General features: G+C 46.9%; 1 protein-coding gene across 1 annotated transcript in view; it reads right to left on the reverse strand.

Moving 5' to 3' along the window:
• Positions 1–13,667, reverse strand: part of Tbc1d2b (TBC1 domain family member 2B) — a 72,140-nt gene that overhangs the window by 5,885 nt on the left and 52,588 nt on the right. The window contains exons 9-12 of the mRNA XM_034484050.2: positions 11,490–11,984; positions 8,364–8,481; positions 1,795–1,980; positions 38–159 (exon numbers count right to left, since the gene is read on the reverse strand). Coding sequence (XP_034339941.1) covers positions 38–159; positions 1,795–1,980; positions 8,364–8,481; positions 11,490–11,984 — 921 coding nt within the window. The remainder of the gene's footprint in view (positions 1–37; positions 160–1,794; positions 1,981–8,363; positions 8,482–11,489; positions 11,985–13,667) is intronic.

Here is a 13,667-nt window from a genome sequence, read left to right on the forward strand (position 1 = left end):
TGGACAGCTCTGAGTCTGAGGACCCCTGTGGACTCACCTGGCATCGAGGATAGTCCGAGTGAAGTAACGGAGATACTTGAATATGGACATTGAATCTTGCAATTTCAGGATCTCCTCTTCCTTGTATTTAAAAAGTGCCAGGGCAAAACGGAAAATAACCTGCGGGAAAGCCAGGGAAACTGTAACTGAAGATACACGGTGGCTACAGACATGCGGCTGGACTCTGAAGGTCTCCCTGGGGCTGGCTAGAGGAAGTATCCTGAGGGCTCTGCCCTTGGGCGGATACTTGAACTGAAGAGTGACTTCCAGGACTGAACAAGGCCCTTAGGTACAGGAAAACAAACGCTTGTGGTTTCTGACAGTTCAGCCCAAACCAGAGATGTTTCCATGAAGTACGGTGACTGGAAACCTTTCACATTTGGTTAACTAACCTTTGTATTCAACAAAGAATACATACGTAGACACCAGTTTTATGTAAAATCAAAACGTGGGCGTTTTTTGACTGAAAATGTGAAGCTGCCAACTCCAGAGTCAGGCATAGTCTCGGTGAACAGGGGTCTGACCAATTTTTCAATATGGTGAAATAATCAGTGGATTTTGCTAATTTGTTTTTGGGCTACTCTGGTCAAGGATAGGGGTGAATGAACTCAAGTTCAGGCAGCTTTGGAACAAACTATTATTTCCACAGCTAAGAACCCTGATGGCTGCTCTAGCTGCACTGTATCATACTTAGAAAGTGGTATTTATAGGGTTAAATCGCTCATGGTTCTCTTCACATACTCACCTATGGCCCAATAGGAATAGTGTTAATGATCATGGTTGGGAATTTTTTATATAATGACAAATTAAGACTATAAAAGTGGTAACGCCTTGTGTCAGACACTGAATCTGCATACGAGTGATCTATACGCTCCACTGTAGAAGGCCCTTTTCATTGGCAGTCTGGTGTTATCCCAATGCTACCAACCTTTGATCCTGCAATTCTAGGGGACCTCTATAATGAACTTGCACACATGCAGAGAGATGATAATCTCATGAGAGCTGGGTGCAGCTTGCTCTGAAGCAGCAAGAGACTGGAAACAACCAACACGACCACCATCAGGGGCTGTGGTGTACAAGGAAACTCCAGCAAGTTATGAAACAGGTCCTATATGTGCTGACACAGAACTAGCTCCAAGATGCAATAAAGTTCTACGCTTAAGAAACATGGAAGACAACATATAAATTGAGAGACTGTTTTTCTACTATGTATCTTTAGTTATACTTAATTTTTATTTTTACTTGACTAAAATTATTTATTTGGCGTGTTTATATGCTTGTGTGGAGAGGTCAGAGGAAAACTTGCAGAAGTTGAGTTTCTCCTGCTGACATATAATTCCAGAGATTAAACTCAGGCTGTGAGGCTTGTTGTGCTATCCCACCAGCCATTTGTTTGTTTATTTTTGGTGTGCTAGGCTATGGTATAGTGCAGTATTAGGGAGTAGCTGGAGGGCAGGGACTGAACCTAGAGGCTTCACGTGAGCAAAGCAAGTGCTGGACCACTAAGCTCCTGAGCGTTATGGAGTTTACTCTGTGACAGGATCTCCCTGTGAGCTACCATGCCTAACTTCACACTGAGGTTCTGCATGGATGAGCAAGTAACTGCTGCTTCCCAAGGCCTGTGGGGGTACATCACAGGGAGGTAAATTTGGTGCTCTGGTAACTTCACAAGTTCCAGGAGTATCAGCCACTCTGCCACTACTGACACAGCCGGTCACAGTCTGACAAGCGTGTGTGTCTGCAGAGTCCACTCACCTTTGGTCCTTCATAAAGGAAAGAATCCCATATTTTAAAGAGGATGTCACTGACAACGCTGTCCACAAATACCACCAGAAACCAGTTGAAGGTGATGAGGGTGTAGTCTACTTTGTACTGTTCAAAATGGGTGTGAAGTCGAGGCAGCTTCTCACTCATGAGGTCTCTGAACACCCGCTGGTCTACCTGCAGAGTGAACAAAGGGGAAAGGCCTGGGGTCTGTCAGGGCACGAAGCAAGCAAACCAGAGCAGCTGTGCCACCTGAGAACAGAGGGTGGGAGCCCGTGGGGACATGCAGCCACACAGCTCTTTTGGATGTCCATGTGGGGCGCGTCATAGAGCCAGGTAGCTCTGTGGCCCAGGAGCAGCTGATCTCAAATGCTGCAGGGCCACTAAGTGTCTCTCCCTAGGACATGGGGAGAAGTGAATAGTCTCCAGCCTGGAAGCAGCTCCTGTACTCAGCATCTCATGTGGGAGCAGGCTATTGAAAAGAGCTGGCAGGTTGGTGTCAGCCTGCCGACACTCCTATGAACACGGCCTGTCGTTTTTTTCTTTTTTTTTTAAATTTTTAAAATTTTATTTTATATTTTATTTACATTTAAGATGCCATCCCCTTTCCCCATTTCCCCTCCCTAGAACACCCCTGTCCCATGCCCCCCTTTCCTTTTTGCTTTTATATGATTTTTTTAAAATGTTAATCTAAGGATCTATAAGTTTGGTAATGCTCAATCAGAATCTTAACCCAATACCCAACCTAGATATAAAAACTATCTTTGACTGGTGGAGACATGTGAACATCTGCCTCCATGCCCCCTCTCTCTTTCTCTCTCTCATCACCTAGCTTCTCCTCTTCATCTTCTCTCCTTGTTCCATCTCTTCCTCTCAGTACTCCTTCCCACTTAGCTCCTCCTACATATCACTCTTTCTGTTGAAGTAGAACTTTTCTCTCAAAATACAGTTAGAGCATACTTATTCCTAATTGTACCAGTGAGGTACAAGATAGTCCTAATACCCAGTCCATCATTTTGTTGACTAAGCAGAACCTCTGTCATCTCTTCTAACTAAAACACTTACTTTTGATCCTGGCTTTTTTCTTGGCTTTAGAATGAATGTCAGCTGAAAACCATCTACTCAGATCTTTTCTCTCAAAGTAAATAGCCAGGATTGGCTATGAGACTATAGGTCTTCAACCCCGTCAGAAATCCAGAATGACTGAGCTAACTGAAGTTATGGGAAGCACTAAACATAGCTTCTAAAACTTAGCCAATTTATAGAGACCTCTGAACACCTGAAAAGCCCCTATACTACCGAACGTTGGAGCATCAAATCTTCAGCCTTCTGGCCCAGAGTCATCTGACAGACCTTAGTGATTGATGCAGGATTATTAAGGGCTGATTACTCTGTCTAGGCAGATATAATCAGTCGACTATTCTGCATGGAACACAGCCTGTCTTAGATGCATAAGCACTGAACAAGAAACATAACATTACTGTTCACATCCCTGCAGTGAAGGCTTGACAGGGCAGGGTGGCAGAAAGAACACTAGAGTCAACAGGATCCCAGGTGGATCCCAGCTTCAGTTTACTCGCTGGGTTTAGCCACCTACGAAGGATGTTCTAAACAGCTCTGTACTCTTCGGGAGGATAGGTAGAGATAGCTGACTTACCCACTGTGTTGCTGTGAGCATTAAGAGAGACATGTAAACTACTGCTAGGCAGACAAGCCACAGGTGGCCATAGCCACTACGTGTTAGGTCAGGCAACCGGTTAGTGCTGCCAGTGTTGGGCAGAAGGCTAAGTAGGGTTCAAGGATGACCTACGGGAAGAAAGAGATGAGTGGGCAGCTAGACAACTGGATTAGCATAACTGTGGCAGGGAGCAGGCCTCTAGGAAGAGGGTGAGAGCCCACACCAAGGAGCTTTCCCTCCTTTGTGTGTGACCCATACAAAGCCCCCCCCCCCCCCCGTAGGTAGCACCGTGGAACTCATGCATTTTCTTCAAGTTTAATCAGTTTTATTTGACACATGAGAAGCTCAATACCAATCTGTAAGACCAGCTTCTCTACCCCCAGTCTGCAAACAGCAGAGGAGAAGCATTTGAAGGCTTTCAGAAGGATACTCAGCCGTGAAGCCTATTCTCTATGTCCATCCTTCCAGCTGCCACAGGAAGACTAGGTTGGATGGCTGAGGCCCCTGGCCAAACTGACGAAAATGGAAGTGGGTGCGCAGAACTCAAAACTACTTGAAGGTGACTGCCAAAGGTAACTCTCCTTTGTGTGTGGGGAGGAAAGGGGTTCAGAACACCCCACTTCTGAGCCTGCCGTGGAGCGGGCAAAGATGTGGCATCTGAGACAGGGCACAGGTGTAGACTGGGAAAATGAGAAGCAGGGGTGCCCCAGGGCACCTTTAGAATGAGACCCCTACAGTGTGAGGTACAACTGCAAGGGGGTGAAGAGAAGCACAAAGCCAGGCCCTGGAGGAGCAGGCTCTGGTCTGCTCATGCTGAGACCATGGGGTAGGACACCCTCTTTAGGGAAGCTGACTGGGAAATCAATTGGACGGCCACTTTGGAGAATAACATGGCAGCTTGCAGGTACTGAAGGTGCTTATATGGAGTCTACCCTGGAGGACACCCCAGACTGATCTGCGAAGCTGTCAACTGTATCTCTGTGCTTAGTTTTATGTCAACTTGACATAAGCTAAGGTCATCTGAGAGGAAGGAACCTTGATTGAGAAAATGCCGCCATAAGATCAGGCTGTAGGCAGGCCTGTGGAGCAGTGGTTCTCAGCCTTCCTCATGCTGTGACCCTCTAATACAGTTCCTCATGCTGTGGTGACCCCAACCATAAAGTTATGTTTGCTACTTCCTAACTGTAACTTTGCTACTCGTATAAACTGTAATGTAAATATTTGCTTTTCTGATGGTTTTAGGTGACCTCTGTGAAAAAATCATTTGACCTTCCCCCCAAAGGGGTCATGACCCACAGGCTGAGAACCACTTCTGTAGAGCACTTTCTTAATTAGTGACTGATGGGGGAGGGCCCAACCAATTTTAGGTAGTGCCATCCCCAGGCTGGTGGTCCTGGGGTCTACAGGAAAGCAGGGTGAACAAGCCATCCTCCATGGCCTCTGCATTAGCTCCTGCCTCCAGGTTCTCACCTTGCTTGAGTTCCTTTGGTGATGAACAGTGAAGCCAAATAGACCCTTTCTTCCTAGAGTTGCTTCATTACAGCAAGAGTAACCATAACTAGGACAACCCCAGTTAGTTAGGACTACAGGTGTGTACACTACTGGGATAGCTGAAATACTAACACAGCTTCAGTCCAAGCAAATGTTGACACTTTAAGAACATTATTCTAATAGACAGCCCAAAACTTTTATAATGGCAACTATTTACTGAAGTTCTGTTTTTTTAAAAAAATAATTTCTATTTGAATTTTAACTTTTTAAAAGGTCAAGCTATAAACTAGCAGGCATGGTGGTGAACACCTATATTCTTTTCACTTGGAAGGCTGAGGCAGAAGGATACGGAGTTCTAAGCCAGTTACACATGAAAACCTTTTCTCAAGCAAGCAAGCAAACAAACAAACAAAACAAATGAGTAAAAAAAAAAAAATAGCGACAGTGTTTTAGAAACCAATTCTCTACATTATAAATGTACCCCAGGGTCGATGAAGAACAACCAGTTAAAAATGCACATTCCCTTTCTAATAAGAACAAGAGACAAACTCAGAGGTACAAACTGCTGAAATGAATATCAATTTCTTGAATACGTAAGAAACAGAAGTGCACACAAAAGGCTGGAGCCCACCCCACCTCTCCCCCATGTCTGCCTGACCCCGTCAAACTCAGGTTAGATGTAAAATCCCCAAAACTATTTTAAAAGTTGTCAGAGCATCCTATAGTGCCCAAAAGTTGCCTATGAGGTCAAGCATTTGCAGGGAAGTCTCGCTCCCCTCCCCGAGGACTGCCACCCTGACAGTCACATCACATGCTTGTGCTCAGTTCATCCTTCAGCACTAAAACAATGACACGTCCGCCAACACTTCAAGTCCCTGGCGATGGGGACCGGGTGCTGCATTAAAGAAGCTGGGAAGGAACAGAGATGGACATCTGAGCATGGGACTAAGTGATGACGTAGGATCTAGTCTATCTAGATGGGGTGGGGGTGGGGTCAGCTGACGACATCTGCAAGGGCAGGATATCCACCTGGCTCTGAAGTGGGAGAAAATCTGTGTACAAATCTCTTCTCACGTGAGGCTGGCTGTCCAGGGGTTGGCAGAGGGCTGGGCATGGAGCAGGCTGCCAAGGAATGCCTCCTGCCCATGCGTTTTGCCCCTCCTTTCTTGAACACTGGAGGACATGGGATAAGTGTGTCATTCATTGGTGTCTGCAATGCCTGGTGAGGTCCTGGCACACGACACGAACTTCAAGGATGGCAAGATGGCAATACTGGCCAGCTGCTGGGTCACAGCAACAGCGGGCAGCGGGCAGCAGGCGTGGGGCTCCGGGATCTGGCAAAGCCAGCCCTGGGACTGACGGCACGCTCATTTTAGGAGCAGCCTTACACACGGCACACACAGATAATGGAGATAAATGGATGTGTTATAGATTCCTGAGAGAAGAAACTGGCACCAACCTCAGGGTGAAAAGGTACCTGATGACATGTCACCCAGATTGTTCGGGGACAGCACTGCTTCATTTTTTTCTATTCCAAAACCCTGAGTCATCTGAGATTTTAAGTTGGAGCCTGAAGGGCTGCTTTCAGGTGCTGTGAGCACACAAAGCAGTAGCCACTGGTTTTTAAAATCCTACCCGACTGAGAGCACTGCCGCATCCCCTAGTTGTGCATGTCCTAGCTTACAAACCCAGGTTGACAGGGAAACACATTACAGGTAATTACAAAGTGAAGAGAACGCAAAGAAACCAGGCAAGCTTCTCTCAGTGTCCATGGACACGTGTGCAGCTGGCACAGGGACTGGGATCTGTGGGAAGGCCAGAGCTCAGCTTCTCACCACCTTCCAGTGACACTGTGGATACAGGGCTGCAAGCTTAGGCATGGGGTGGGGGAGAGTTCCAATCCCCAGCTCAGCCCTACAGCAATTGCATCATCTTTTGGCATGTGTACACGTACCACGGTGTGGAGATGAAAACTTGAAGGAGCCAGGCCTTTCCTTCTGCTATGTGGGTTCCAGAGATTAAACTTGGCTCATCAAGTTTGGTGCAAGTGACTTTACCCAGTGAGCCATCTTGCTGGCCCTAGGCAACTAACTGGCCCTGGCTTACTGTCTCTGGCCTTCCTTTTCTCCGGAGCCCAATGGGGGACAGTTAAGCTGCTACATGGTATGACTTGAGAGTGGATCTGACTGTATAGGGCCAGGCTCACTAAATACCAGTTCTGTTTTCTGGTCAAACAGTAGCTCCTGCAGGCGCTGACATTTCTTTGGAATGTGCTGGATATCCTAAGATAACAGAGCCGTGGCCCAGATACCACCAATTAGCTGGAGGATAAGCAGGCAGGCAAGGGTTAACCACAGGCAAGGGTGGCAGGAACTGAGGAGCCCCTGACAGCTGCCCTGGGAACACAGGGAGGCAGTGTGGAAGGGAAGGTGTATTCTGGAACTGACCTGGAACCTTCTAGATGAGCAGGGGATGGCGTTTTAGGAGAGAAGTTCCACAGACAGAGAAACAATGTCCTGTTACTAGAGGGTGAACTGTGCCCAGCAGCTTTATGGGTGGGTGGAAACTGTCCAGGAGCCCATGGGTGGGGCTAGCCTAAGTGGAACAGAAAGCAAGGACAGTCTGTGTGAGGAGGTAAGCAAGGTCCGCTGTGACCGGGAGACAGCTGTGGCACAGCTGTGGTTGAGAGACAGGAAGAGCCCGAGGGCAAGGCAGCCAGGACACAGAGAAAAGGGTCAGGGCAGCAGAAAAAGCAAAAAATAAATATACTAGGGCAGCCCCAGGCCCCCAGAGCAGTAAGTGCTCAAGGCAAGACCAGGTGTAGACAGATGATCTGACCTCTTCCAGTCCAAACCACCCTACTCTGGCCCCTGATGTCAAGATCTAGGTGTGAAATGGAACACGTGCCACTCAGATCCTGACTGGGAGGTGAGCACCAATCCTACAGCTGCTCTTTAGGATCTATCATTGTTTGTTCTCAGACACTAGGGAAAGGCAAGACAGGCACCACGGAAGCTGCTCTGTGTACCTCTGACAGATGGCTGTTTCAACTCTTGTTTCTCCTCCAGGACGAAGTCTCACCCAGCCTTCTCAGCAGCCCTTTGTCACCCTATAGGCACATCTCCAGGTAGAGCCTGCATTCTGGAAGGCCTGAGGTAGCATAACAGGCTCCCCCAGCATCTTTGCTCTGTGACGGACTGCCAGGGAGGGCTGTCTCTCTGTGGTACCATGTGAGCTGAAGAAGCTGACACAGTCCACTCACAGAGATCAGTCACTGCAGTCATGTACACAAGCTGTTCCCTCCCCTGGCCCTCAACCCTCTGGGTTAATTCAGGTCACATGACAACTATGGTTCTATGCCAGTGACCATGACAAAGTATTTTTTAAATACCTGGGATCCTAATAGAGTCTTTGTGTAATAGTCTCGAGGCATGAAGACTTCCACGATGGTAACGAGACACCAGAAAGCATCTTCCTGTTCCAGGTAAAGGAGGGCCACTGCCACCAACCTATGGGCACACAGGGATTAGGTCAGTGCGGGCCCGTTCCTGCCTTCACCAAGACATCTCCTGAAGCCATCTTCTCTAGTAGCTAGGACGATTTCGACTTCTCTAATGAAGAAAGGTAAGTGACAAATCCTCTAAAAGTTGATGGCAAAAGTTTTGACCTTATCATTTGGCTTTTGTTCAGAGTTGAAATTATTTCCCAGGAAAGTCATCTCCCTGTGATCCATCAACCTTGTTTTTTTTAAAAAAAAAAAAAAAAAAAAAAGTTTCTTTCTCTCTTACAGTTTGCTAATGCAGCTAATTCTTTGAACTCATTTCTTAAAATGTTTTAATTAATCCTTTAACGTCTAAAAAATGAGGTGAATGTGAGAGAGTATGAGGAGGTTTACGGATCCAATTTCACCCACTCTCTAGCTGCCTAGGAAACAGGGTCACACAGAATCCTATGAGAGGCCTTCGGAACTTCCTGAGGAACGCACACGAAGCAGGAGAGGCTCACACATACCAACTGCTGTGTTGTTTACAGCGGAAACCTGGCTCCAAACATTTGAACACTGTCACAATCAAGAGGTTGTTGGTAATGACTAATCCCAGTTTTGGAGTAGGCTAGGACACAGGGAAGCACAACTGAGGCTCATGCCTGGGTGAGCTCGCAAGGCCCCGCCCCAAGGTTAGAACAGAGGTGTGTGTGAGGTGGTTTGTGTACTGGGGATGCAGCTCAGTGGTACAGCACTGCCTAGAAGTATGCCTCAGGCCTCGGGTCCAATCCTCACATCCATCACAAAACAGGGGTAGGGGATGCAGCTGATTCAGCAGCTGAGAGCTCATCTGACATGCGTGAGGCCCTGAGGGCAATCCACAGAAGTGAAGCAGAGTTGAGGAAAAGTCCCTGTGCACTTGGCTGAAATCTAAGAAATTCTGCTTATCTGCTTGAGTCATAGGGAAAACATCCTTGCTCAGAATTTGCTTTCTCCTTTTTCTTTGATAAAAATGAAATAAATCAGCAAACCTCAAATTAATAAACAGAGCCTGGGTATGAGGCAAGGGGATGACCTCAGCTTCTTAAAAGGGATACAGAGTCGGAAAGGTGACAACTGGGGGACAGTTACGCAGACAAAAAAAAAAAATAATCAAAGGTGTAGCCCCCAAGGATGCCAGGAGTGGGATGGAAGTCCAACACAGAGACTGTCAAGACATTTAAACTGAGGCTGAAGATGACAAGCACAAATCCAGGAAGAGATGGCTCTTCCACTAAAGAACCAGGCACTCAGAAGGCAGGGACATGTGCTAAGTACTCTGAGGAAAACATCTCCCCCACCCCACAATTAAAATTCAGAAGCTTTAACGGCACAGGAGTGGGCGGGTCAGAGCTTCCAGTGCCCTAAGGTTCAAAGACCTGCTCCAGGAGGGCACCCGGTTAGTCTGCACTGTGGCGCCCTGGCCTCAGGGTCTCGGCTTCTAGTATGCTTCAGTCAGTACCTGTGAGCCATGGCTGTACGTAAAACTGAGACTGCTTTAGGCTGGTTTTGGTTTTTACGTGCAGACTATCTAAGAGAAGCTGAAGTCCTTTTTAACCTTCCAAGAGCAGAGAGAACTACCCCATCCTTGATGAAGGAGAAGTCGAGGTTTCCTGGGTAGAGAGAACAACTCTGTCCTCACTGACAAAGACATCATGGCTGGGCTTCATCTGCATTTTAAGTAAGTGGTAGTCCAGCTTAAAACCTTCCCTCTCCTAGTTCTCCCACTGCAGACAGACAGCTTACCTGGGGGTTGGGTCAGGAGCTGACATGGGTCAGGAGAACAAAAGCCTCTGAGCAGCCTGACTAAATGCCAGCATTCAAAACTCAAACACGCACACTTTGGTTATGGGAGATCTGCTTAAGTACACATAAATATTTTATCTTTCCCCCCACTCCTTTTTGAGGCGGGGTCTCACTATATAACCCTGGCCTAGAACTCACTGTAGATCCAGGCTAGCCTTGAACTCACAGAGAGCCATTTACACAGTGCTGTGATTAAGTGACTATGCTCGGTTTCCCTTTCTGAGAAGCTTGGCTACTTACTACCCCTACTGGAAAGGAACACAAACACATCAACTGCAGTGAGGGCAGAAAGCAGAGAGAGGTGAAGCAGGGTCAGTGGTGTCTCATGGCAGGAAGCTGCTCCCTGAACCCAGAGCGTGGTGGTGCTGAGAGGAGTTGGGTGGGGACCCGACTCTGGAACTCCCAAAGCCTTCTTCTGGCCCAGCACACAGAGCTCAGGATAGCAAGCTTGGAACATTAACAAATGGTGAGAGAGGCCCCAAGTGGCTTTTGCTTATGAAAAATATTCAAGACCTGTAAGAGAGTCTACTCAGCGGGTACAAAACTGAACAGATATAAAGGAGTAAAATGTTGGGGGAGGAGGGGTAGACGGGGATGGTAGGGGGTTGGGAGAGCACTAGGGATGAGAGTGGCTGGGATGCATCACAATTAGGTGTGAAATTGGTAAGGAAAATTTAATATATATATATATATATAAAGGCAAGCAAGTTAAGTTCTTCAAGGTCTGAGTTTTAATCAGCAAAAAAAAAAAAAAAAAAAAAGAAGTTCAGGATTCTGTCTAAGCAAATGGCACAGACTTTTGCTCCATCAGCTATCAAGCAGAGCAATCAGATTCTTATGACTAAAACCCAAGTGTGAAGGAACGAAGCAACGAAGGAAACTATGAGACTCCAAGATCTTCACGTGAACTGACTTCTGTGCTGACTAATCCCAGTGCTGGGGACTGGCCTAGGGCCCTACTTCTTGCCACTGAGCCACACCGCAGACCCCTCTGTAGTCCTTATGCTTTCTGAAGCAGAATCCGCCTGTGTTATTCTAGAACTGGGGAACTGCGTCATGAGAACTGTCTCGCTACTATCCCTCCTTTCCCCCAGGATTCTTAGCCAGTCAGGAGGAGAGGGAGCTGCCAGGTACTGCCTGGTGCCTGGAGTTTTTCTAAACCACAGACAGGAATAATCTGACACCCACCTGTTCAGGCCTTGGCAGTAGCCAATATCCGGATTCCGCCAGGAGAAGGCAAGCAGGACACTGCGCAGCTTCTGTATGCCCTCTGACGTGGGGCTGGAGTAATGTTTGTTATTGGGCAGAGTCCGAAGTAGGTCCAGCTCTATCTGCTTGGAGGCTGGGTTCTGTTTCTCTAGAGCCTTCTGGAGCAAGGTCTGGAAGTAGCCTGGCTCCATGCTGTCCTTGAACTTCCTGGTATGCCGGTCAACACACCACTTCCACACCTTGGAACGGTGCTCATGGGGAATGCCTGCTCGGATCAGGTTTTTCAGCTCTGGAGAGCACACCATCTCCCTGTTCATTGTGCTTGCAAAATAGTTTTCCCACTTGACACCAGTGGAAACTTCCTGGTTTTCTGTGAGGTACAGAGTCTTCAGGTCCAGTGCTCGGACCTTGGCGACCAACTTGTCTTCCTCATCATCATCAGGGACAGTCCTAAACCCGTAGATATCAAACTCACTGTGGAGAAATAACAATAGGAACAGTAGAAATGGCGTGTCCTTGACAATGGATGCAGAGAACAGGACCCTTGCAGACCTTGAAGCACATAGGCTTTTCAACTGAGCAGGGCCAGAAAGGAAAAACGAGATTGACTCTCGATAGTGTATAGGAAAAATTCACTTTCAGATGGTTTTAAACTCCACATATAAAGTCAGGAGGAAATACAGGCACTATTATCAAACAAGACTGATCTAAGCTGGGCATAGGGGTATACACCTCTGATCTCAGTCTTTAAGAGGCTGAAGAGGGAGGACTGTAAGTCTGAGGCAAGTCTGAGTGTATCTGGGAAGACACTGTCTCAGAAGAGAAAAAACAAAGAAAAAAGAAGAAAGAGACTTCTCTATGTGGCTATGCCAGTGTACATGTCTGTCTTTATATATCACACTTATATACAGAACAACTTCATGTTTCAAAAGGTATTATTTTAATATAAAAAGTATCTTACTATGTTTACCAGCCTGGTCTCAAATGCCCAGGCTCAAGTGATCCTTCTGCCTTGCCTTCCAGGTAGCTGAGACTGCAGGTGTGTGCCACCATGCCTGTTCAGAAGGTGTCACTTTAAACGGTGAAAGACAAGGAAGAGGGTATTAGTAAGACGCTGGGTATGAATATTAATCAAGGCTTTGGTGGACAGGATATATTAACATCCTACCCCTGAAATCTGTGACTAAATACAAGGAGAGGACAGTGGCAGATGAAATTAAGGTTACAGAATTAACACAAGAAGAAGATTGTCTGGGTTACCAAGGAACCCGGTATCCACATGAACTCTTCAAAGAGAAGGGAAGACTGAAGGACAGATCAGAGGAAGATGACAACAGAAAAGGCAGGAGAGAAGTGTGTATGTGACCATGTGTGTGTGAGTGGGTGTGTGTGTGACCATGTGTGTGTGTATGGGTAGTGGGTGTCGACTGTGTGTGAGAGTGCACACATTCACATGTGCAGGAACTGAATCTCCTGCTGATGCTTTTAAAAATGGAAGAGGCCATGAGCTATGTATGGAATGCAGGTGGTCTCTAGAGGCTGGAAAACACGGTCTGCCAGGAATTGTAACTACCAACATTTTCAATGATGGAAATGAACTGTTCCCCAGAAGATCCAGAAAGGAGTCTGGTCCTTGATTAAACTGAGATGTCAGTCCAATAAGATTTTATGTTGCCTTCTGACCTATGAACCCTGACAGCAAACTTGCTGCTAAGTCTACAGTTAGTCATGTCAGTATCAGGATCTAGTACACTTCTGACACAGTGAATATGCGGAAGTCTTAGGAACTTTGGAACTCTAGTAGACTGAAGACATGACGTCCTTCACATCAGGAATCTCGTTTCTCTTCTACATCCTGGAGAAATTCTTGCCTGAGCACACAGAACATACATCATGGTGTTTGTGACTAAGAAAACTGGAAAGGTCCTAAGTGCTTTTCATGAGGGGAAGCAATAATGCCACTGTGGTCTATTTACCTAATAAAGTTCTCCAAAGCAGTAAAGATCACATGGCTTCCTAAATGCACATGGGAAGAATGTAACACATTTCAGAACAGCTCCCACAGGTCACCAATGAACAAAGCAACCATATATGATGTGGAGGCAGCACTCTTGAACTTGAGACTGGCAGCCTGGGCTGGGGTTTTATTCATGTGCC

Source organism: Arvicanthis niloticus, chromosome 21, assembly GCF_011762505.2.
Source record: "Arvicanthis niloticus isolate mArvNil1 chromosome 21, mArvNil1.pat.X, whole genome shotgun sequence".
Classification (NCBI taxonomy): Eukaryota; Metazoa; Chordata; class Mammalia; order Rodentia; family Muridae; genus Arvicanthis; species Arvicanthis niloticus.